General features: G+C 39.8%; 1 protein-coding gene across 4 annotated transcripts in view; it reads left to right on the top strand.

Annotated features, from left to right (window-relative positions):
- Positions 1-25,350, top strand: part of SSBP2 (single stranded DNA binding protein 2) — a 330,065-nt gene extending 304,715 nt beyond the window's left edge. For 2 of the 4 annotated variants that reach the window (XM_082255702.1, XM_082255701.1), the window contains exons 11-17: positions 4,568-4,603; positions 7,009-7,063; positions 8,723-8,793; positions 13,755-13,833; positions 15,316-15,344; positions 19,776-19,874; positions 24,709-25,350. In XM_082255702.1, coding sequence (XP_082111828.1) covers positions 4,568-4,603; positions 7,009-7,063; positions 8,723-8,793; positions 13,755-13,833; positions 15,316-15,344; positions 19,776-19,874; positions 24,709-24,738 — 399 coding nt within the window. In that variant the 3' untranslated portion in view covers positions 24,739-25,350. The remainder of the gene's footprint in view (positions 1-4,567; positions 4,604-7,008; positions 7,064-8,722; positions 8,794-13,754; positions 13,834-15,315; positions 15,345-19,775; positions 19,875-24,708) is intronic. The other 2 variants (XM_082255704.1, XM_082255703.1) reach the window with 1 other exon arrangement.
- The last annotated feature ends 1,057 nt before the right edge of the window (positions 25,351-26,407 follow it).

The following is a 26,407-nucleotide window of genomic DNA, read 5'->3' as shown; positions in this document are numbered from 1 at the left end:
TTGGCAAAGTCGGCCTGTACCTTTAGCAGAGAAACAGTCCCGAAGCATATTGTTTCCACCTACGTGCTTCACTGTAGAGATGGTGTTTTTAGGGTCATAGTCAGAATTTTTCTTCCTCCAAACACGGCGAGTCGAGTTAATGCCAAAGAGCTCAGTTATAGTCTTATCTGATCACAGCACTTTCTCCTAAACCTTCTCTGAATTTAGATGATCATTGGCAAACTTCGGAGACTAAAATTGAGTTCTTGAGCAAAATCCCTCCTGAGATGTGTGCAAACCTGGTAACCAGCTACAAGAAATATCTTACCTCTGTGCTTGCCAACAAGGGTTTCCCTACTAAGTACTAAGTCATGTTTTGCTTGGGGATCAAATACTTCTTTTACTCACTGAACTGCAACTCAATTTCAAACATTTGTATCATGTGTTTTCTCTGTTTTTTTTTTTTTAATTGATATTCTGTCTCTATCATTTAAAATACACTCATGATACAAAGAAATTACAGGTCTATAATTTTTTTAAGTGGGAAAACTTACAAAATCTGCAGGGGATCAAATAATTATTTTCCCAACTGTATTTTCTCTAAAGAATAGCAAATCTTCTCCCTTTTTTTTAATTCTGGTCCCTTTTTAACATTGATAATCAGAATGTAAAGTCACACAGTGGTCACAACCTTATCTGCTTTGTGTATCTGTTTTTATACTGACATTCAGCATCCATATTCTAAATCTCTTAAACTACTAGTATTGTTATATTCTAAATAGTCCTTAATTCAGGTCTTTACAAATTATGCTTAAAGAGATTCTAAACTCAGATGTTTGTTATTCTTTGCATTAAGGTAAAAAAAACACCACTACCTGTTCTAGCCTTCCCATACCTAAACACTTACCTGTCACCGATCCAGCGATGTCCCGTCTGCAGCACAGCTTCCCTCACTTCCTGGTCTCACAGGAGACACTGAGAGCAGTGGGAATCATATGCTCTTGCTACTGCCAGTCAAGCTCCTATAAGGAGAAAAGGGGCGTGGCTTATTGGCGCCATGTGTGTCTATGAACACATACAGCCCAGTTTGGGAACATGTGCGCACAGGTGCCTCCATAGCACATGGCTTGCTAAGGAGGCCCCTAGAGGAAGGATGAGAGGTCAGCGCCGGCAGGGGACTGCTGAAGAGGAGGTAAGGGACCTTTCTGTGCAATATTGTTGCACAGAGCAGGCGGGTATAATCTTTTCTTTTAGCAATAATTTAATAATATTTTAATATTACAGTAAGTGCTCCAGTCCACAATCCCCTGTAGCTTTTAGACAGCGAGGTTGCATAGCACATGAGGTTGCATTACTATCCTGAAGCATGGTGAAAAGCATCTTAAATTAGATGAATCCGCAGATTAAAAGTAAATCCAGTGCACAGTCTGACACAGTTGCAGTGGATACTGACTAGTATTTACCAGCTAACATTCTACATTCTTAGGAAAAGTCTTCATACGGAAATTCTCAGAGCATTCTCCGAACATTCAAATGTTGTTTGAAAGATTTTTGTTTACTTTTAATATTTGATTTTTGAATAAATAGACTTTACCAAACAAAAACCTCATACACTGTTAGGAATTTGTTCATTCAAGAAAAATTTTCCATTCTGGTCCTTTGAACTTTCCCATCACTGCAGTCGAAAATGAACATCGACTTGACCATTAATGATTAGAAAAACAAACTTTCTTAGAACATTCTTTTCCTAAGAATTTTCATTTGAATGTATTTATACCCATCTTTGGCCAGCTTAACTTTACCTTTTAGCACTTGACACCAACAAAAATGACACCAACAAAAATAAAACCTATTTGGCAGAATAAGATCTAATTAGGTTCTATCCCACCGATGCTTTGATACACAGGCAGAACAGCAGTCTGCGTATGTAAACAAGGCAGATCGCCATTCTGTCATTTCAGAAGGATCCTGTGTTTTGTAAAGCAGAAGCACCGATCCATGCATTTCCCTAGTACATGCACCTCCCCCACATCAATAAAGCACTGGTCAGACACACATTTAACTCTTTGATCGCCCCTGATGTTAACCCCTTCCCAGCCAGTGTCATTAGTACAGTGACAGTGCATATTTTTTTAGCACTGATCGATGTTATTAGTGTGACTGGACCCCTGAAAGTGTCAGTTAGTGTCCAGAATGTGCGCCGCAATATTGCAGTCCCACTTTAAGCCACTGATCATCGCCATTACTAGTAAAAACATTTTTTTTAAAAAAAATTAATAAAAATATCCCATAGTTTGTAGACGCTATAACTTTTGCGCACACCAATCAATATACGATGGGATTTTTTTTTTACCAAAAATATTTAGCAGAATACATATTGGCCTAAATTGACGAAGAAACTAGATTTGTTTTTAATTTTTTTAATTGGATATGTTTTAAAGCAGAAAGTAAAAAATATTGTTTTCTTCTTTTTTTTATTTTTTAAAGTTGTCGGCCTTTTTTTGTTTATAGCACAAAAAATAAAAGCTGCAGAGGTGATCAAATACCACCAAAAGAAAGCTCCATTTATCGGGAAAAAAGGACATAAATTTTGTTTAGGTACAACATCGCACGATCACAAAATTGTCAGTTAAAATAACGACATGCTGTGTTGCAAGAAATGGCCTATTCATGAAGCGGGATAAATCTTTTGGTGGTCAAGTGGTTAAAGTAGAACTAAACCCATTAACCACTTTACCACCGGAGGATTTTGCTGTCTTACGTCCAGGCCACTTTTTGCGATTCGGCACTGTGCGACTTTAACTGACAATTGCGCGGACATGCGACACCGTACCCAAACAAAATGTACGTCCTTTTTTCCCACAAACAGAGCTTTCTTTTGGTGGTATTTGATCATCTGTGTGATTTTTACCTTTTGCGCTATAAACAAAAAAAGAGCGTAAATTTTGAAAAAAATAACAATATTTTTCACGTTTATTTTTATATGAAATTCCCCCCCCAAAAAAATGTAAAAATCAACATTTTTTTTAAATTTTTGGCCAATTTGTTTTCTGCTACATATTTTTGGTAAAAAAAATCGCAATAATTGGTTTTGATTGGTTTGCGCAAAAGTTATTGCGTTTACTAACTAAGGGAAAGATTTCTGTCTTTTTTGGTGTTTTTTTTACCGAGTAATGGCGGCGATCTGCGATTTTTTTTTTTTTATTTTTTTTTGCGGGACTGCGACATTGCGGGGGACAGATCGGACCCTTGACTGACATTTTTGACACTTTTGGGGGTACCAGTGACAATATATATATATGCACTATTACTGTAAAAATGACACTGGCAGGGAAGGGGTTAATTTTATTGGAGAGGGAGGGGTTAATGTATGCCTGGTGCTTACTAACGTGTGTGGGGGGAGGGGACTGTGTGACACAGGGACAGATCGCAGGTTCAGCTATGCTGAATCCTGTAATCTGTCCCTGTCTGTCACTTAGGAGATCCGCCCGATTTGTTTACACAAGCGGGCGGATCTCCACACTCGATTCCCCGACGATCGGGTAAGAGCAGCGGTGATCGCCGCCGCTCCTCCCCTGGCCCGACTCCCGCTGTGACCAAACAGCGGGAGCGAGCCTCCGGCGGCGCGTGCGCCGCCCACGAGGGGAGGAGTCCAGCGACGTAGGTCTACGTCGCTGGACGATAACGAGCCACATTGCTGCAGTAGCAGCAATGTGAGCAGACTTAAGTGGTTAATTTAATGGTTTCAGAAAACAGTTACATTTTCGGCATACCTGAAATGCTAACTGTCATAATGGCTTCAACAATACTGTCAAACCATCGTATGGCTGATGTCATAATTGATCACATGTGCAGCACTATGGCAGTTGCAGATGAAACAGAGGCCAAGATGGCAGCTTCTTCCCTTGGTTTAAAAGGATAGGAGGGTTTATTTCAACTTTAAAGAGGTGTTCCAGCTGTGGAAAAATAAATTAAGTCAGCAGCTACAAATACTGTAGCTGCTAACTTTTAATAAATAGACACTTACCTGTCCAGGGAGCCCACAATGTCAGCACCCCAGCCAATTTACGGATCGGCTGCCGGGTGCCGCCGTCACCATTACCTGTAAGGGAAACCAGCAATGAAGCCTTTTGGCCTCACAGCTGGTTCCTTACTGCACATGCGCATTCTTATTGGCTCAGCGGCGGGGAAGGAGAAACGGACAAAACTGCAGAGGGACGCGGCAGTGCTGTCTTCCGAAGGTGTAGAAGGGTACCTGTCAAAAACAGGTACCAGTTCCCCCCTCCCCCTAAAAGGTGCCAAATGTAACACCGGAGGGGGAGAGGAGGCAGATGAACGAAAGTTCCACTTTTGGGTGGAACTCCACTTTAGGTCTTCTGACATAGACATTCCCTGGTATAAAAGCAGCTACTCCCGCTTCTATACACTTTCAGCCAATGAGCATTTAATATTTGCACACTACACACCGAACGAATCTGTCTAACAAGAAGAATATGTCTTGCAAACAACATTATACAAAAAGGAAACCAATCGATAGATGTTGTCTCTGAGCAATAAAAGAGTAACTTTGATTTTTATTTGCTTTCAGATACCTTACTCATCTGCATCTCCTGGGAATTATGTAGTAAGTTCATCTGGTGCTGTTTGCTCATTGGAATTGATGTTACATTTTATTTAGTCAAAGAAATACTTATCCAGATGTTAAGAGGAGCCCTTGTGTATTGTATGCACACTGAACATCTGAGCCATGTTCGGCTGTTTTGTCTGTCGTTTAATATGCATATGTTGATATTCGTTTGAAGAACCGTTACCAATCTGTGCACAGATGCAGGGAGAGCCAGGCTTAGCTACATAATACCATCTACCGCAATAAGTGCGACTGTTAAAAGGTACTTCAGAATCATTTGCAGCAATGAGGTATTCAGAATCTGAAGAGTCTAATGTGGTCAGTTTATTGGAACCAGTAAATGTACTGGCACATATTCCTTAAAAAACAAACCATACATTTTTACGCCCATAGGATCATTGCTTCCACTTTGTATACATTTTAAATCTGTTTTCATCACACTAAGAAATGTGAAGTCACAAGGTGAAACATGAAAAATCCAAACTAAGTTTCTAGCGGTAGAGAAAATATTTGAAGAACCAGACAAAAGGGGCATTCATGAACCTCGGGCAGGCTGAAAGCATGGCTGTTTCTGGGTTTCATGTATTTGTTTCCAAAGTGCATATTTATTATTAGTTAAAAAAAAATGAAGGCATACACACTTTTTTTTTCTCTAGTTTTTTAGATAAGTAAAGGGTTTTTGATAATGTAAGAAGTTTTACTAAGAGCATTTAAGGCCTAGCCTGACCGATAATTTATTAACCGTGTCTTATGTCACAAAATGCTGAGTCTTCCAACTTGCTTTTATGCAGGACAAAGCAACAGGTTGACTTTAATGGCATCCCCACTTATCTCTCAAAGCTGGTCCGTTCACATGCCTGGAGTGAAGAGAGGCAGCTCCTTGTAATGTCCAGGACATGATTTGGGACTTACACAGGGCTGAGAACCCCTTTCCTGTCCCCATGCCATAGAGCTACCTGAGTGGGGAGTCATTAAGCACCAGCGCTGCCAGGAAGGAGAGTGAGTCAGTTTCTCTTGATATTTGAACATTTTCCTTGCTCTCGCACCCAATCGCAGCAGGGAGGGGAGCAAAGGGCAATGGCAGGTGGGGCCGCTGTTTAGTGAACATATAACTTTAGCCTTGGTTCATATTTGTGTGCACTCAGAGGTACAGCAGCCCATTGATTTGAATGAGCAGGTTTATCAATGAGAAACAGGGAAAGAAGTCCTGACCCCTTTTTAAAGACGTGTGTGGGGTGTCATTAAGAACCCCTGCGCATCTGCTAAGGAGCAGCACATTTTTGTGTGGATCAGGAACGTGCACGATTAGTCACACATTCACGACCAGCGCATATGTGAGCCTTGCTTAACTCTGCATGTGTAAAGAACAAGTGTGCTTTAGGTTCGCCCAGACACAAACCCCAATAATGATCAGCCAAACATGGCTTAAATTGTACCTAAAGCTACATTTTTTTTGCTTTGGATAGAGTGGTGCAGGATTTGAACCTGTGAGGTTTTTTTTTACAGTCTGTGACCTCACCAAGGAGATTCACTCAATCTATTTATCCTAGTGACTATTGCCACTAGGACTAAATGTGAAGTGAAAATCCAGAATTTTGTGTGTCACAACAAAAATAGTAAATCATTCAATAACATTTACTGCTATTTTTTTACCTACTTTGGAGTATTCCTCTACCTTCCTGTTGTGTCTATAGGACACAATATGAAGGAGTATCCCAGCAATAAGACATAGCTGAGTGGAAAAAAGTGATGGGTTTAAGCCTTTCCTACTTTATTGAAAACTTTAAAAAAGGTTTAGGCTTTAGATAAACTTTAAAGGATAAGTTCATCTTTGGGAACATGTTACATGTCCCAATCTGTTTTTAGGGTTGAACATGTAACATGTTCCCACTCCTGCAGCCGCTGCCCACTCCACTGCCTCTAGTGACAGCAAGTGGGAGATTTTCTGTCTCGCTACATACAGAGTTCTGTGAATGGGAAACTACAAGTACCAACAATCCTTGCGGCTGACAGCTTGTAGTTCTTAATGAACTACCATGGCATTGTTGAGGGCTCTGGTAGTTTCATTGTCTCTTCCTGTCAGTGTGTATCTGCCTGCCCATACGAGATACAAGCTGACAGATACACTGACAAGTCTGCAGGAGTCCTGCATGGCACCTGTGATCTGCTGCTTGCGGGTTAAATCATTTACAGGCTCCAAATAAAGGAATAATATATGCACATTTTTTTACTCGCAAAAAAATGTACATTTATTATTTTAGGTAAACCTATTCCGTAATACCAGCCATCGTCATCTTAGGCAATATAATTCAGTCCATTTATTCCCAATAAATATATCTTGTATTTTTCTGTATTACATATAACTGCAGGCACTGACGTGTTTTGTGTCTCCTTCTCTGCAGGGTCCTCCTGGTGGTGGTGGTCCGCCTGGCACACCTATTATGCCCAGCCCCGCAGGTACAGTTATTACATTTACATGTGTTAAATACAACTGACTACATGGAAAAAAGATATTGCCTGTTTAAGTCAATTTTGTAACAAAAAAAGCTACGTTAGCACCTACCCAAATGCTAAGAGCAACACCTAAGTTTCCTCTTTTGTCCCAGCAACAAAACCACAAACAAGACACAGTATATAAATAGGGGGAAACAAATGTGCTATTTCTGGCAATGATACTTTTAAATATAGACCAAATATTTTCTTTGCGCTTATAAAAAAATGATTTCTTATAGTTTTTGGACTACACAGGACAGCATAGTCCTTGCATCTCCTCTCTCCTCCTTTTACTAAAAGTGATGCTGTTTCATGTTTTTATCAAGACCTTATTTTAGGCAAATTTCACTTCACTACCGGGGTCTGACTTCCCTGACTAATAGGCTAAATCCAACTGCACTGTCTAAATAGGCTGCCCATGTTGGCCACTGAGAGATGCTGGACAGTTGTTAGGAATTGGTCCTGCAGTTGTGGAAGTTGGCTCCAGTAACAAAATGAAACTTGGCTAGCACTATGTGGTGTACATTCTTAGGCCTGTTTACTACTTTTAGACGTTTACAGTGGCTTTGGCTGACAGGTTAATCTTACTGTACAAATAAAGTTCACAGCAAATGTCCCCATTTCTTATGGATTTTATATTGTCATGCAAAGAAATTGGGGTTACAGTCCTACCTGTAGGAGTCCACTGATTCATAAACGAGGCATTCCAAACATTTCTTTGTTTCAGTGAGGCATTAACATTGGACTGCTGGAGTATCATTGTACAACCCTTGTTCTATAAGTAGAGATAAATGGAAAATCAGATGAAAGATCAATCCCTCTGTTGCATTATGACACTGATGCCTATATATATACTATATGGTCATTCATGGTGCAATAAAAACACACAACACGCGCGCAAACTCTTCCCATATATGACCATTTGATTTAAAAAGAGAAGTATGGACTTACAAAAAGCAAACATTTATACTGACCTAGGTGGATGCAGCATCAATCCGATGCTGCATCTGTCCCACACCAGCTCTGCAGTGAGAACCGAGCGATCAAATGCTCTGTTCTCCCCCTCTGCTCTGAGCAGAGAACCGTGACTGTTAGTGACCGACTCTCTGCTCTTGCCCTCCAGTGCTCACTGAAGGGACTAACTCATGCTCTCAGCGTATTGCTAAGAGGCTAAGCCAGGTGGCAGTCCAGGCATATGGGTGGATCCCGCCAGTTTGATCGGGATCTTTCCAAAGCATGGATCTTTCTTAAGCCGGGACCAGGCATCTGGGTGGATCCCGAACATAAGGTCAGTCTCTTTCCTGAGCCTGGACTGAGGTGATGACCGAGTGATGTCAGCCAACAGCAGACTTTAGCCTGCTGTTGGCTGAAAATGAGTAACGGGGTGCAGTATGAACTGCACTCCTGTGACCTATGGGAGAAGTATAGCCAAAACAGCTTTGGCTTTACTTCTCCTTTAGAGAAAGAAGATAATGGTAAGCGTAATACCAAGATGCTGGCTAGATAAACATTACTTGCATATTTGTAATTTTATTTGGCGTTGGCAGATTCTTAATGTGACGTGTAAATGAACCTTTCTTTAAGGTGTAAGATTATTAAATCCCTTGTTAATTTATGTTTCAGATTCTACAAATTCTGGAGACAATATGTACACATTAATGAATGCAGTACCTCCCGGCGCCAACAGACCTAATGTAAGGACTGATCATAGAGAGGAGTCTCCCAGTCAGCATTTTTTATTAATGATTGAGATTAGTCTTTAACTGTATTACCCTAGCCAGAATGTAAGACCCTACCAGATCTTTTATGTATGAACTGTCTCCTTGTTCTCTTAGGACAAACATTGCAGTGTATGAAATTATAAGTAGCTATCCCAGAAAGACATGAGGAGCTGATAATAATAACCACATATATGGAGGATAGTTTTAGGGTGAGTTTTGATGTTGATAGTGTGCCTGGGGTTATCAAGGCAAACCAAATCATGCACCAGGCTAATCCCATTTAACAATGAACATTTATACCTTTAGGTTCTCATAGTCAACATCAATTTAAATTAATTTACTGTGTCATCCGCCCTTTTCCCATGGTGACTGCTATGGAATGCTGTAGTTAGAGACTCTGCCATGGTGGAGGATTATCACTGTGATGTGTAGCCCCCACTGTTGAAATGTAGAAAGTAACATGCAAACTTCAGTGCTAACCGGAAGTGCCAAAACATTGCCTGCCATAACAGCCTGAGAATTGCCTCTAGGCGCCTGCACTTTATACCTACAGCAGGTAGCCCTCTCCCCGCTAGTAACAGTCACTTTAAGCTAAAACTATCAGGATAAAAATATTGGAGCCACCATTTTTTAACATGAAACTCCAGGACTGTCATTCTTATGTGCATTTTCACATAGGCTGAAAAAGACACAAGTCCATCTAGCTCAACCAACAAAAAAGAAAACACAACCATACAATCCCATATACACAATCCTATACCCACAGTTGATCCAGAGGAATGCGAAAACCCCCAGCAAAGCAATTTGCTACAGCAGGGGAAAAATTCCTTCCTGATCCCCCAAGAGGCAATCAGATATTTCCTAGATCAACTTTACCTATAAATATTCGTACCCAGTTATATTATGTACACCTAGGGAAGAATCGAGGCCCTTTTTTAAAGCAATCTATTGAGCTGGCCAGAACCACCTCTGGAGGGAGTCTATTCCACATTTCCACAGCTCTTACTGTAAAAATGTGTTTCACTTTGTCAGTTATTAAGATAGTAGGCATACAGCCAGTAGCCAGTGAAGTGCTGGCACACCTGAAAGGCATATTGTTTCCAAATCAATGTATTGCTAAAAAGTGATCCAGAGCAAACATGACAATTGTAATGTTCCAGGGATGTGCCTCAGAAAGTATAAAATGTGTTGGATGAGCACCAAAGCCAGATAGCTAACATTTTCAACAATAGCAGCCTCCGCATTCTCCCCACAGGTGCCCTTTAAGCCTAACTGTAAGTTCTCCTTCTGAACTGTAAGGACTGCTGATTGGAGGGGTTCCAAGCATGGAGACCCCTACCAGTCTACAGTGATTTTTAACTTTCTTCTTGAAAAGTTGAAACTGCTTCAAATGCTTAGTACGAGTGTTGCTGCAAACAAAATACAAAAAGTAGAATTTCCCCTGTCTGGGTCATTTACGATATTACATTTTTCTAAAACATTACAATACTTTTTATGACCCTTAACTTGAAAAAGTGTGCACTTCAACACATACAGTAGGTCCTTATACTCCATATTACTATATAGCGCAAACAACAAATAATAAAGTATGCACAAGCTCTCACCAAAACTTTTGGACAGCCCAAGTATCTTTGAATTCATATTTAATGCTACCAATATTCATCATGCTGTAGAATATTTAACATTCTGATATATGTAGTTTGAGGTCGATGAGAGACTTTGCATACATTTTAATTTGTTGTTTGTTAATAAGGAACATGGAGCCAAAGTGGAAGTTCACCTAAAAAGGGAAGTTCCACTCGTTCTCCTCGTTCTCCTCCTACCCCCCTCCTCTGCCACTATTGGAGGTTTAAATGTTTTTTGTTTTTTGTGGCGAAGGGGGCACCTATTTTTGACAGGTACCCGCTCCACTTCTGCTGGGATTACCCCACCTGCAGCCTTATGGACAAGTCCCAGGAGACTGTAGGTTCATTGAGAAAACCCAACGCTACTTACTCATGCACAGTGGGAAGCAGAAAGTGAAGCACTAGGAAGTTACGGCTGGCTTTCAACACCTAAGATGACGGTGCCAAGGACCGAAAGACCAGTGAAGAACCAGCCCAGGTGAAGACAGTGCTGGAGCTCTGGAATAGTAGGAGCATGTTTGTTAACCACTTGCTGACCATATACTTTATATATACGTCGGCAAAGTGGCTCTCCCAGGCAGAGTCGCGTATCGGTACGTCACTTGCATGGGAGGAGCTAGGGGGCGAGCGTGCGGCTCCGATTCCCGCCTGACACTCGATCTCTCCCCGCTGACAGAGAAGGACGGACGGCTGATGTAAACACAGCTGCCCATCCTTCTGCCTGCAATGATCATAGAGACCATGCGATCCTGCTATATAGGATCGCATGTCTCTGTGATCATTTCACAAGCCCAACCCCCCCCCCCCCCACAGTTAGAATCACTCCCCTAGGCTTACATTTAATCCCTTGATCACCTATACTGTTAACCCCTTCCATGCCAGTGTCATTATTACAGTAACAGTGCATATTTTTAGCACTGATTACTGTAGTAATGTCACTGGTACCCCCAAAAGTGTCAAAAATGTCAGTTAGGGGTCCGATCTGTCCACCGCAATGTCATAGTCCTGCAAAAAATTGCAGATCGCCGCCATTATTAGTAAAAAAATAAAAATGATATAAATCTTTCCTGTAGTTAATAAACGCGATAACTTTTGCGCAAACCAAACAAAATACGCTTATTGTGATTTCTTTTACCAAAAATATGTAGCAGAAAACAAATTGGCCTAAAATTTTAAAAAATGTTGATTTTTAATTTTTTTTTGGACTGTTAAATAGCAGAATGTGAAAAATATTGTTTATTTTTTCGAAACTGTCGCTCTTTTGTTTATAGCGCAAAAAAATAAAAATGATCAAATACCACCAAAAGAAAGCTCTATTTGTGGGGAAAAAATTATGTCAATTTTATTTGGGTACAGCGACGACCGACTGCGCAATTGTCCGTTAAAGTAACGCAGTGCCGAATCACAAAATAGGGCCTGGTCATTAAGAAGTAAAATCCTCCGATCTGAAAATAGTTAAAAGTCAACTGCTACAATATTTGTAGCTGCCAACGTGTAATTTTATTTTTCCAGAGTGAAGTTCCTCTTTAACCACCTGAGCTCTGGAAGGTTTACCCCCCCTTCCTGACTAGGCCATTTTTTGCTATACGGCACTGCATTGTTTTAACTGACAATTGCGTTGTCGTGCGACACTGTACCCAAATAAAAATGATGTTCTTTTTCCCCACAAATAGAGCTTTCTTTTGGTGGTATTTGATGACCTCTGCGTTTTTTATTTTTTACACTAGAAAAAGAGAACGATCGACAATTTTGAAAAAAATAAAATCTATATCTTTTACTTTTCCTTAAAATTAATTTCTTCATCAATTTAGGCCAACATGTATTCTGCTACATATTTATAAGTTATAGCGTCTACAAACTAGAATGATATTTTTATTTATTTTCTTACTAGTTATTGCCGCAATAAGCGACTTATATCGGGACTGAGATATTGCGGCCGACAAATCGAACACATAACTGACACTTTTGAAACTTTTTTTGGGGACCAGTGACACTAATACAGAGATCAGTGCTAAAAATATATACACTGTCACTGTACTAATGACACTGGCAGGGAAGGGGCAAACATCAGAAACAATCAAAGGGTTAAATGTATACCTAGCTAATGTTTCAGTGTAGTGGGGGAGGTGCTTTTACTACTTGAAGACATGGATCAGTGTTCCTGCTTCACAGAAACACAGGATCCATGTCTTCTGTACTCACAGAATGACAGTCTGCCATGTTTACGTAGGCAGACTGGCATTCTGCCTGTATACAGAACGATTAGCGGGACCCGCTGACCAGCTTCCGTTTCGTAAAAATACAGCAGCGCACGCTCGCGGCCAAAATTCAGAAGTGTAGAATCACATACTGTGTGTGTATATATTATATATATATGTATGTATGTATTCGTGTGATTCTGCACAGAGTGGGGCCGCCCTGTAGCCGTAAATCTTCTGAGGCGGTCGGGGAGCGGTTAAAATTTACATGTCTTTAATTGAGTGGAAAGTGAAGATTTGTAATATTTAAAAAATGTGGGTATTTATGTAAGGTATTAAACTACCCAGGCACCAGGAAGCACTCTTCAGCCTCCTGGTGAAGACTCCAAGCAGTCATACCTAGACATAGGAATTTAAGAGGCATGGTGCACTGTTGTCACTATCAGAAAGCTGAGCAGTGATATGTTGCTGGCACTGAAGCGAGTGCATATACAAGCGAATCGGCTAAAAATGCTGGGAGAAAAACAGCAGCAACAAGATAAAAGTTAAAAAAAGATGAAGCATAACATGAAAACATTTTCTGAACAGGACAAATATGGCAGTCATTTATGACACACAGGGCTTAAGTTACCGCTATGTCTTCTGTTTAGGGTTTTTACCTTCTTTGACTTTTATGCATATTCAGTTTTGGGTTGTTAGTATTACTCTGTGTGGTACGTTAAATAAAATTTTTAGTGTGCCATTTCTTTTAGATTTCATTATTTCATTTTTATCTCAAATTACTTGGCACAGCAGTGGAAGTGCCCAAAACAACTGCATCTAATTTACCATGACCAACAATAACATACTGAAATACCTCCACATTGTCATATATAGTCAACGGTCTATGAAGCACCGGTAGATGGTAGATAAATGCAGATGGCAAAACCATTTAGTTATATTATCAGATTAGTAAGGTAATTTAAGTAATAGTTAATTAAAAAAGAGCATTTCAGCTAACTAAACCTGAGCAAGGCTACATCAGTGAAAATAGTGCAAGCACACTGATCCATCAAACTCTTGCTTTATGAAGGCAAAGTCGTTTTACCTGCGATTCTTTTATTTTTACTAGTTTCCCATGGGCCCTGGATCAGATGGTCCAATGAGTGCATTAGGGGGAATGGAACCGCACCATATAAATGGCTCATTAGGTACGTTTCTCATTAACTTTATTGATACGTAATTTGCTATATTTTGTTTGTCTTTTATCAGTCCATAATGAGTGAAGACATTTTGGAATATTTTAAACACTTACAACTTTTTTTTTTTTTGTTTGGGAGGTTCCATTTATTTAATTGATATTGTAGGTAAGTTTTAGTATGAGCTATGCAAGCTTTTTGAACATCCCATTTAAAAGGCTTTCTACAAGATGTTGGATTATGGTTTAGGAATCCAGCCAAGAGAGCATTTCCGAGGTCAGGAACTGATGTGAGATATGAAGACCTAGCTTCCAATAAGCAACTCATCCCCTAAGTATTTATCAGGGTTGAGGTCATGGCTCTGTGTAGGCTACTCAAGAAAGATTCTGAACACCAAACTATTCAACTCATGTCCTTATGTACCCGGCTTTATGCATTTGAACCCATACATTTGATGGGGTGTGCCATTTTGCCTTTATTCCTAATGTTACTTTGTGTATTGAATGTATTGTCATCAATTAAATATTTAAATCATGTCACTATTATCTTACACTTAAAAAGTATGCTTACCATATTTGAAAATATTGGTAACTGTATTAAAGACTAAAGGAGGACATTATGTAGAGCTGTATGATTCCAAATTGGTTTACTTTGGTGCAAGACATCTCTTTAGGACCTCCTATACGTAAAAACTTAATGATTTCTGAACATATAGAGCAGTGATGGTGAACCTTGGCACCCCAGATGTTTTGGAACTACATTTCCCATGATGCTCCACTGTACTGCAGAGTGCATGAGCATCATGGGAAATTTAGTTCCAAAACATCTGGGGTGCCAAGGTTCACCATCACTGATATAGAGGATACAGTAGCTAGCATCTCATTGGCTGTATGACCATTTACCCTGATCACCAACCTATGTTTTCTTAGATTTTGTATACTACTCATAAATGTATGGTATAGCCAGTGTAAGGTGCTTTCTTTTGTTTTATGATTACATTCAAATAGTTTGTAAGGGAAAAAAATACTGTGACCTTTCCGCACATGGATCGCTGTTCATGCAGAAGCCAGCTGTCATTTCTAGCCAAAAGTGATAAAATACACATTTTGCTGACACATGCAGCTGTCACATTATGACTACTTGTATGTCTTCCTGTGTGATTCTGGCTTCAGTAACTTTCTGTGCTTTCTGCACAGATTATTTCTTGCCATGATTATGTGCTAACAGTAGCCTTTTCTCAGCCCTCAGAAATAAAAAAATAAAATAAAAACTTCTATAATTTGTCAACTTGATACATAATTATAAATCATCACTGACCTGCAGAGAATGAGAGTTCTGCTAAGTACACATTGCTGCTAGCATTTATAAAGAATGACAGGCCATTAGTAGGAGAATTAGCATATCCTACTAAATTCAGTGTCACATTCATGTCCACTGTAGGTGAAATTTTGACGTGTGTCTAATGTCTAAAAGCAACTTTTTTTTTTTTACTAGGCTCAGGGGACATGGACAGTATTTCCAAGGTAAGTACATTTTGTGATTGGTGCAAAGGGGCCATACTGTGTGTGTGTTTCCTAAAAGACAAATGGCACCCCATAAAATTCAAAATCTTAAACATAGACTTGGATTTTTTTTGTTGGTTTATGCTTGGCTAGGCAAACAACATTGCCATATTGTTAGGTAATGGGTAACCCTCCTCCAAGGGCCATGAAGCCTAGAAAGTCAGGCCTTAGGAACAAAGTGAAACTAAATCAGAGAGGGACACATAGGGGTTGATTTACTGTGCACTCTGCAAGAGCAGTTGCTCCATAGCTTAGTAAATGAGCAGAAACTCTGCTGACTTCCATCATCCAATCATGTGCAAGCAAAAATGCTGCTTTTTATTTTTATTTCCTTGCACCTGATTGGGTATTCTTTGCAAAGTGAAGCCTTACCTCATTTACTAAGCTCTGGAACTGCACTTGCAGAGGGCAACTTTGCAAAGTGCACAGTCTATTTGCCTTTAGTAAATCAACCCCATAATCTTTTCTTGGTACTAAAGGTAGTAGTGTGTGTTTGTGTGTGTTCGAGTAAAACCCAAAAAAGATTAAAAAAAAAATTCCTGTGCTAAGTGTACCTAAAGCAAAATTAAATTCTAAAAAAGCAGCAAACTAATGGTCCGAATACAAGACCTAAAAATATAAGTACCATAAATAGGGCTAATAAAACTTGGTTAGTTTACAACAATCCCAAACAACAATAAAATACATAAAGACTGTTGCACTTGCAAACAAATCATAATGAATTAAATTGCGACAATATTATAAGTGAAAAGTATAAATAACACGATTTATGTGCAAATATTAGTGATGTACTCCTGAAAAAGACATTGCTATATAACACTGAATATAAAGAGCCAGGTTCAGTGCCACAAGTAACACTGGTTTATTTACTTAAAGTGGAGAGTGCAAAATCTGATGCAATTCTGCATAGTAGCCAATCAGCTTCTAATTGCAGCTTGTTCAATTACTCTACAGGTCCCTCTCAAAAAATTAGCATATTGTGATAAAGTTCATTATTTTCTGTAATGTACTGATAAACATTAGACTTTCATATATTTTAGATTCATTACACACAACTGAAGTAGTGCAAGCCTTTTATTGTTTTAATATTGATGATTTTGGCATACAGCTCATGAAAAACCAAAATTCCTATCTCAAAAAATTAGCATATCATGAAAAGGTTCTCTAAACGAGCTATTAACCTAATCATCTGAATCAACTAATTAACTCTAAACACCTGCAAAAGATTCCTGAGGCTTTTAAAAACTCCCAGCCTGGTTCATTACTCAAAACCGCAATCATGGGTAAGACTGCCGACCTGACTGCTGTCCAGAAGGCCATCATTGACACCCTCAAGCAAGAGGGTTAGACACAGAAAGAAATTTCTGAACGAATAGGCTGTTCCCAGAGTGCTGTATCAAGGCACCTCAGTGGGAAGGAAAAAGTGTGGCAGAAAACGCTGCACAACGAGAAGAGGTGACCGGACCCTGAGGAAGATAGTGGAGAAGGACCGATTCCAGACCTTGGGGGACCTGCGGAAGCAGTGGACTGAGTCTGGAGTAGAAACATCTAGAGCCACCGTGTACAGGCGTGTGCAGGAAATGGGCTACAGGTGCCGCATTCCCCAGGTCAAGCCACTTTTGAACCAGAAACAGCAGCAGAAGCGCCTGACCTGGGCTACAGAGAAGCAGCACTGGACCGTTGATCAGTGGTCCAAAGTACTTTTTTCGGATGAAAGCAAATTTTGCATGTCATTCGGAAATCAAGGTGCCAGAGTCTGGAGGAAGACTGGGGAGAGGGAAATGCCAAAATGCCTGAAGTCCAGTGTCAAGTACCCACAGTCAGTGATGGTCTGGGGTGCCATGTCAGCTGCTGGTGTTGGTCCACTGTGTTTTATCAAGGGCAGGGTCAATGCAGCTAGCTATCAGGAGATTTTGGAGCACTTCATGCTTCCATCTGCTGAAAAGGGACCTGTATACTTACAAAAACAGCCTAAAGATAGCAGCACTAGGGAGAAGGGTCTTCAAAGATGTCTGTCTGGGGAGCTGTGGCAGGACATCATATGGACCACGGGGACAAATGGAAAAGAGGTTTAGTGCCAAAGAAGTGTATATCCATGTGCTTAAATTCATATTGACACCCACAATAAATGCCAGCCAATAACTGTAAGAAATATAAATATATATGTATATAAGTGACCATCCTTAGCAGTGCTAGATAACAAGAGACTATTGTGTCAACAATGAATACAAAGGGGGACAATGTGTGATAGCTGTATATTGCTGAAAAATACCACCGTAATAAAAATGGGAATGAAGGAACAAATGGACCGTGAGCATAAATTGCAAAAAAAAAAAAAAGGATAACCTAACCCCCAAAATGGGGGGGGAAGCAAGGGCGCACATGCACACCCGGCACGACCGTGTAATGGAATGGAACACAAAAGCACATTCCATAGTGTAGTCATTTTAAATAAAAAGGGAGGATTTGTCAAATTGACACTCATGTACAGAAAAGCCAGCAGAAGAAAATCCAAAGTGGCCACTGCAATACTTGGCAGATGGGACATCACCAAGCCCTGCCCAACATGTTTCGTCCAACCACAGAGGTCATTAAGGAAGAGCAGGGATGCAATTTCAGTATTTTTTTTTATATAGTAAAAAAAAAAAAAAAGCCCCGTGGTTCTAAAATACCCTCAATCATGACAAGAATTAGGGAAGTAAGATCAGGTACCTCTCAAAAAGTTTTTTTGCTTCCCAAAGGGGAAAAAAACTTCAATTTAGACAACAGCAGGGGTGAAAGACAATAAAAGCAACTTTAATTTTCACATGAAGATCCACTTCAATTTTTTTTAAAGACACATTTCTAAAAAAGTTCATAATTGAGGGGGAAAACCCCTTTTTTTTTTAATAGTAAATACATTGTCTATGCTTTGTAATAGAAACAACATTTTAGTGTCATCCTACACTGGAACAAATTCTAGAATATATTTTGTATAAGTTCAACAGAAACACTAAAGCCTAGTACACACAGGCCTAATGTCTGGCGACATCAGCCGGTTCAATAAAAAACAGCCGACATTCGACCCGTGTGTATGGCAGCAGGTCCAACAAAAGCCGGCCAAACTGTCATACGTGCGTGCTGGAAAACCAGCACTTTATGAGGTACACCTTGCTAGTACCAGGTTGAACCCCCTTTTGCCTTTAGAACTGCCTTAATTCTTTGTGGCACAGATTCAACAAGGCATTGGAAATCTCCTCAGAGATTTTGGTCCACATCAACATGATAGCATCATGCAGTTACTGCAGATTTGTCCGCTAAACATCCATGATGCGAATCTCCAGTTCCAACACATCCCTAAGGTGCTCTATTGGATTTAGATCTGGTGACTGTGGAGGCCATAGGAGTACAGTGACCTCATTGTCATGTTCAAGAAACCAGTGGTGAGATGATTTGAGGTTTGTGACATGGTACATTATCCTGCTGGAAGTAGAAGATGGGTACACTGTAGTCATAAAGGGATGGACATGGTCAACTACAATACTCAGCCGTGGCATTTAAACGATGCTCAATTGTTACTAAGGGCCCAAAGTGTGGCAAAAAAAATCCCCCACACCATTACACCACCAGCCTGAGCCATTGATACAAGGCAGAATGGATCCATGCTTTCATGTTGTGTATGGCAAAATCTGACCCTACCATCGCAGCTGAAATTGAAACTCATCAGGCAAGGCAATAATTTTCCAATATTCTGTTGTCCAATTTTGGTTAGCCTGTGCGAATTGTAGCCTCTGTTTCCTGTTCTTAGCTGACAGGAGTGGCACGTGGTCTTCTGTGGCTGTAGCCCATCTGCTTCAAAGTTTGATGTGTTGTGCATTCAGAGATGTTATTCTGAATACCTTGGTTGTAACAAGTGGTTACTTAAGATACTGTTGCCTTTCTATCATCTCAAACCACTCTGCCCAATCTCCTCTGACATCAACAAGGCATTTTCTTTTACACAACTGACGCTCACTAGATTTTTTCTCTTTTTCAGGCCATTCTCTGTTAACCCTAGAGATGGTTGTGCATGCAAATCCCAGTAGATCAGCAGTTTTTGAAATACTCAGACCAGCCCGTCTGGCACCAACAACCATGCCACATTCAAAGTCACTTAAATCCCCTTTCTTTCCCATTCTGATGCTTGGTTTGAACTTCAGTAAGTCGTCTTGACCATGTCTAGATGCCTAAATGCAGTTGCTGCCATGAGATTGGCTAAATAGCAATTTGTGTTACCAAGCAATTTAACAGGGGTACCTAATAAAATGGCCAGTGAGTGTATATTAAACGAGTAAAAGAGTATATATAATAGATTGTACATATACAGTATGCATATAATGTTACATTGTACCTCATCTTATATTCTGGGTACAGAACTCTCCAAACAACATGAGTCTGAGTAACCAGCCAGGCACGCCAAGAGATGATGGTGAAATGGGTGGAAATTTCTTAAATCCCTTCCAGAGTGAAAGTGTGAGTAGTTTCTGTTTTTTTTTTTTTTTGTGTCTGAGATCTACGCACAACAATAACACATCAATAATGGAAATATGTATCAGATATACAGTGGTTATAGAAGAAAATCACCCCCCCTTAAAAGAATCACATTTTGTTGCTTTGCAGCCTAAAATGAAGACAGACACAGTTTTTGTTTTATTCAGCTGTGCAACCTATAACATCCAAGTGAAAGATATAACACCAACATGTTAGGAAAAATTCAAATACAGAATTACTGAGTTGAAAAAAGGATCACCCCCCTCCTAAAAATGACTTGTAAACTCAGTCAGGTGTAGCTAATCACCTTCTCAATGGCACACAAAGCCATGTTGACTGTGATCTGCTGTGGTCACTTTGACTAGCTCAGCATGAAAAGAGCTGTCCTGCAGCATTTCAGTCCCTGGTAGTGCAACTGAAGCAAACCGTTAACTATGGGCGGCAAGGCACTGCCAAGAGATATCAGGGATAAAGTTGTGGTTAGACACAAGTCAGGAGATGGAATTAAAAAAAATTTCAAAGGCGTTATCAATGCCCAGAAGCACAGTGAAGTCAATTATTAAGAAGTTGAACACAGACCCTCCATGGATTGCTTGTGTTGGAGGGTTGCAAGAAAAAAAGCTACTCCTCAGGAAAGGCCACATGCAGTCACAACTGAGCTTTGCCAAAACGCACCTTGAAGATTTTGAGACCACATGGAAAAAGGTGTTATGGTCAGATGAGAATAAAATTGAATTAATTGGCCTCAACACCAAATGGTATGTCTGGCTTAAATCCAATAGAGCTCACCATCCAAATAACCCCATTCCTGCAGTAAAGCATGGAGGTGGTAATATCCTGTTATGCGGGTGTTTCTCTGCAGTAGGGACTGGGGCACTTGTCAGGAGAGAAGAAAAATGGATGGGGCAAAATACCATCAAATTCTTGAGGAAAATCTGCTGCCCTCTGCCGGAAAGTTGTCAATGGGAAGAAGGTTTACCTTCCAACATGACAATGACCCAAAGCACACAGCAAAAATGACCACACAGTGGTTGAAGGGGAAAAAGTGAATGTCCTTCCATGGATAAAGCTGGCTTTACAACTTTTATACAATTCTCCTGTACAACGTTCCTTTAGATTTACCAAAACCATATAATTTGAGGTCGAACCTAAATACTTTCAATTTGTTTGCAATCAGGCAGGCCCTTGCACTACATAGTTGAATGTAAATCTAAAGGAAATCGAACAATAAAAGTTGTATAATGTGTATCTAGCTTTAGTCAGAGCCCAGATTTAAACCCCATTGAAAATCTGTGGAATGGCTTTCAACACTGCAGTCCACAAATGGTCACCATCAAATTTACTTGAACTTGACCAGTTCAGCAAAGAAGAGTGGGCAAATATTGCAGAGTCTAGATGTGCAAAGTTAGTAGAGACATATCCCAACAGAATAAAGGCTGTAATCAAAGCAAAAGGTGGTTCAACAAAATACTGACACAAGGGGGTGATCCTTTTTCCAACTCAGCGATTCTGGTTTTGAATTTGAGTAAATACAGCTGGATAAAACAAAAACTGTGCCTGTCTTTATTGCAGGCTGCAAAGCAACAAAATGTGATTATTTTAAAGGGGGTGATTTTTTCTATACCCACTGTATCAGGGTTTGCTTCTACATAAGTTCCACATTCACGCTGTATTCATTACTATCTCTGTGTGTACAGAGCAGCAGCGCCTAGCACATCGGCCCTACCCCTAAGCATTAAAATGGTGAGGAATCGTAAGACACCTAAAGGTCACAATTTCAAAAAGTTTAGTAAGCATGGATATAGTTAGACCCTTTCTTAGCACTTATGCTGTGTGTGTTGAAGGGTAATAGGTGCTCAGACATAACTGTATATAAAAGTTAGGTAAATCTTATAGTAGAGGTGACAGGCTTTACTCCTTGACATTCAGAATCTGCTCTGAATAAACAGAGTAGCAAATCATTTAATTCTACTCTGGGAGCTTGGTACCAGCCACTGTAAGGTCTTTCTTTGCATTGCAAACTTTAAAGTACAGTATATCTCAATTCCAGAGCAAAAAAACATTTTTGGGCTTTTACGAGTCCTTAGATGTGGTGGTAGCTTTAGTTTTCTTTTTCTTTTCAATCTTATTTTTATTAAGGTATATGAAACAACAATCACAGTGATTAAGGTGGGGTTAGAGTCCACGAATTGATAAATGTCCAGAGATAAAAAAGTCCATATAAAAAAATGTTTACTATCATGGCAGCTCAGTCCTGGGAGCAAGAATCAGCTCTGAAAAGGCACAAAGAGAGACAAGCACCAACTAAGTGTAGCAGTTAGAATACTTTAATGGGGATAAAGGAATAACGTTTACAAATGAAATGTGACTCAAGCATGTAACACTGTATGTAGATTTCCTAGCCGGCACAGGTCCAAGTCTCAATCCGCCAAGGAATGAAGGGCTGAGGTCCAAACAGTGTGAAGACTCGGAGGCTCCTGGATGCGTGGAACGCAGAGACCAGCGGATAGGACGTCCCCACCGGACATGATGAAACGTGGCAACATGTTTGTGGAGCATGTGTTCTTTCTTCAGACCCTCAAGAAGAAGCCCATGCTCTGCAAATGCGTTCCACGGCTCTACGCTCCACAGATCCAGAAAGCCCTAGGGAGCCTCTGGCGCTTCAGACTGTTTGGACCTCAGGCCTTCATTCCGTGGCTAATTAAGGCCGGGACCCATGCTGGCGAGGCTATCCACATACCGTGTTACCTGCTTGAGTCATTTTTCCTTGTGAGTGTTATTCTTTTATCCACATTAAGGTATTCTAACTGCTACACTTAGTTGGCACTTGTCTCTCCCTCCATATAGTTTAGGAAATGTTTTTGGTGTGCAGGGACAACAAATGTATCTATTTATAGGGTAGGGTGTCTCTAAGCTCTTTGTGCTCCCATCACTATTCTTTCTGCTCTGTCACGTTACTGTTGTCCAGGTGCAGCCAGAAAATATTACGTCCACTTTTATTGCAGAAAAGTTGTATAGGCATGGGGTAACAGAGCAGAAAATGTATTACTGCAACCTTTCAATATCTCTGTGTAAATCAGCATTATGGATGGTATGTACAAGACTTAGTTTGTTCCAGTGCATAAAATGTATGTTAGCCCTAGGATCTCAGTTACACTGAAGGGGTCGTTTTATATCAGAATTTATAGTTTTAAATAGTGTGTTCCTTTAACCCCTTCTTTATTCTTGAATAGGGTTAAAACTAGGTGTGTGTGTGTTAGGCACAGTGTGTTCATTTCTCTCTCTGGTCTTTGTCTTCTTTTGAGAAGTCAAAGAAACGTCTGTGTTAAGAGAACATAGTTTTTCCACTTGACCACCAGCTGAAGGCCCTTATGATGTTAATAATAACACAAAGGTACCAGAATGATCATTTAAACTCAAATGAAAAAGTACACCTTGATGCAGGAAGGCTCGTATTTTAGGTGATAGGTGGTCTGCTATCACCAGATCTTAAAGCGTAATTAAAAACTTCAGTTCAAAGCCAGAAAAAGTCATTACATTATTCCTAAGCTTCACCATGTCATTAGTAAATACCCTATACACATCTATCGTTTGTGCCTACAGTGTTTTGTGGTTTAGTCGGTTTATTCACCGTTTCTGTTGAAGCATTTTAGATATTTTCTTCCCTTTACCTCCCCAAATCTTGCTTCCACCCTAACATTGACATCATACAGTAATTTTGCGCATGCACACAGCAATTGAGCCATACCAAGAGAAGTAAGAAATTTTTCTGCAAACTTGGTAGATCACGTGCCTGTGCTGGAGCATTGCATTTATTTATTACAGGTACATATATAGCACCATCAATTTACGCAGCGTTTCACATATACAGTATATTGCACATTCACATCAGTTCTTTCCCTCAAGGAGCTTACAGTCTAAGGTCCCTAACTTACATTCATACATACACATACTAGGGCCAGTCTAGACAAGATCCAGGCAGGTAGTGCAGTGGTTGGGATTTGAACCAGCAACCCTAGTGCTGCTAGGCGGAAATGCTAACCACTGTGCTGCCTCACCATTACCCAAGGAACTCTGTAGATCATGGCTTGACTAATGTGCTGTATATAATGGATAACCTGAGCATAATGGATAAACCGAGCATGTGCAAACCTCAAAAACTGATAAAGGTTTAAAGAATCTTGAAGGTTATATAATAAGTGTATATTGTGATTGCTGGTGGTTAAAAGTTTGCATACTGAGTTTAATTCCATTTTAGGGCATTAAAGAAACTACATTTAATAATCCTAGTGCTTCAAAAGTTTTCATGTGTAAGAAGAACTGTATGTATTTCAGATTATCCTATCCTTTTTCTATATCCTAATCTATACCAACAAAAATGAAGAGACTAGTTGGCTGGAAATACAACTTTTCTGCTGCTGGTATTAAAGGGCAGCTTCAGACAACCAGCATAATATGTGACTATCTATTTTCAGCTTGACTCACCAAAAACTTTTTTTAGAGTAATGTACTTAGTCTTGGGCTTATATTTTATACCTTCCATGCTTTTTGAAAGCATTATATAAGGATATAATATAATGAAGCACGTATCAAAGCCTACAATAGTGTTACCGCTGTTATAACTTCCTGACTGCCATTTTGACTACAGAAAAGCATCACCACACTACCACCTACCTTGCCAATGTGCTTCCCTCCAGCTCCTTATGAAGACCAATTTACAATAATTATATTAGCTGCTTTAAAACTTGACTTATGTCTTTGGGATGAATAAAAGATCTACATGGATTATAACCTCAGATTTCTTTTCTGTTTGCAGTATTCCCCCAGCATGACAATGAGTGTGTGATTCATCATCTTGTCTCATCCTGAAGAACGCAGTGAGTTAGCCCTCTTCACAGATCTGCCACCGAGGACAACTATCCACCACCCGTTACTGTTTAACTTAAGGATCTTTTTTTGTTGCCATTTGCCCTGTTTGTGAAGAAGCGGGTCCAAACTCAAGCAACTGTCAAGAGTGGCATATGTAAGATTTGCCCTAAGCCGAACTGCAACTTATCATCTGTACATATATATATAAATATATATATAAATATATATATATTCCCACAGGACATTGTAAAAGGATATTATCACATGCCATCTTAAGTAGCAAGACATAGAGACTTTTGTTCCATCATATTTGTTTTTTTTTTTTCACGTTTACAGTTTGAATTCTAAATTGTCGCATTTTCTCTCTGAACTATTTTGTGCTGTGTATATCACTGCTTAATAAGTTATTTTTTAAGGTAAACTCAAATGTTGTTCTGGTTTTTGTAAATGTCTGCAATCATGGATAGGAATAAAATGCTTATGAGTGCTTTTATTAAATTGCTTTTGATACAAGTTATCCTATGAATAACTGACTGATGGGATGGGGAAAATCAAATATGTCACTTGAGAGACTTGTGTAAAGGTGCAATTTTGTATATAAATCCTGAAAACTTCATGAATGGCGCGGGACTTGATTATTTTAGTATTTGCGAGACAATTTTTTTTTTTTTTTTGTCTAAATCATTGAAGTCATTGATATGAAGACTTTAAGAACAAACCCAAATAAACTGAGTTATTTTCTAAAAAAAAAAAAAAAGAGAAAAAAATGATGGTGTAAAACCTGTACTAACCATCAGTGAAAACATAAAATGCATTTAATATAGAAAAGTGTACAAGTTATATACAGATGGCAGCCCACAGATTATCTCCAGTGAATGGATACAGAGGAATTTTACAGTGACGTTTTTCTGTAGGATACATACAAATTGGCATTAACACACTTCTACAAAAAGCATGAACACCACTAATATATTTGTATTGCATTTTTTGATGTATTAATAAGGAGTTTAAAGCCACACTGTTATCCCCCCCAAAAAACTCCCCAGAGTTGTGTAATATAATGGCGCTTTTCCACTGCATGGAACTGAATGGTTCGGCTCGCTTTTGTGCTTTTCCACTGCTGGTACCGCATGGTATGGTGTAGGAACGGTTCGGTACGGTACGGTGGCGCTTTTCCATTGCATGTACCATATCCCACAATCCTTTGCATGCAGTCACTACTAGCCACTGATTGGTCAGAGAATCCCCCCCACCCTGTTGTTATCCCACCCACTTAACTTTAGTACTACTTTAGTGGAAAAGCAAACCATACTGTACCGTACCGAACCGTTCCAACACCGTACCATGCGGTACCAGCAGTGGAAAAGCAAACCGGGCCAAGCAGGGCCGAGTAGAGCCGAGCCGGTACTTGCAGTGGAAAAGTGCCATTAGAGCTATTATGTGTGCCTCTTTGGTAACTCCTATCTTCACTCTGTTAGGCATGTCAGACTCAACATTCAACCTCTCTGGTAATATCTGATGCCTGTTTTCCTGCTCCCTCTATTGACCTCTGCTTCACTGTTGTGTCCTACAGTGACGTAGGGGCCGGAGAATGGAACCACAGTGCATGGTGGGGGGACACAGAAATCAAACACTCTTAGACACGT

Source organism: Pelophylax lessonae, assembly GCF_965119305.1.
Source record: "Pelophylax lessonae genome assembly, chromosome: 1".
NCBI lineage: Eukaryota > Metazoa > Chordata > Amphibia > Anura > Ranidae > Pelophylax > Pelophylax lessonae.
Note: the sequence above shows the minus strand (reverse complement) of the source record. Positions and strands in the feature narration are given on the sequence as shown.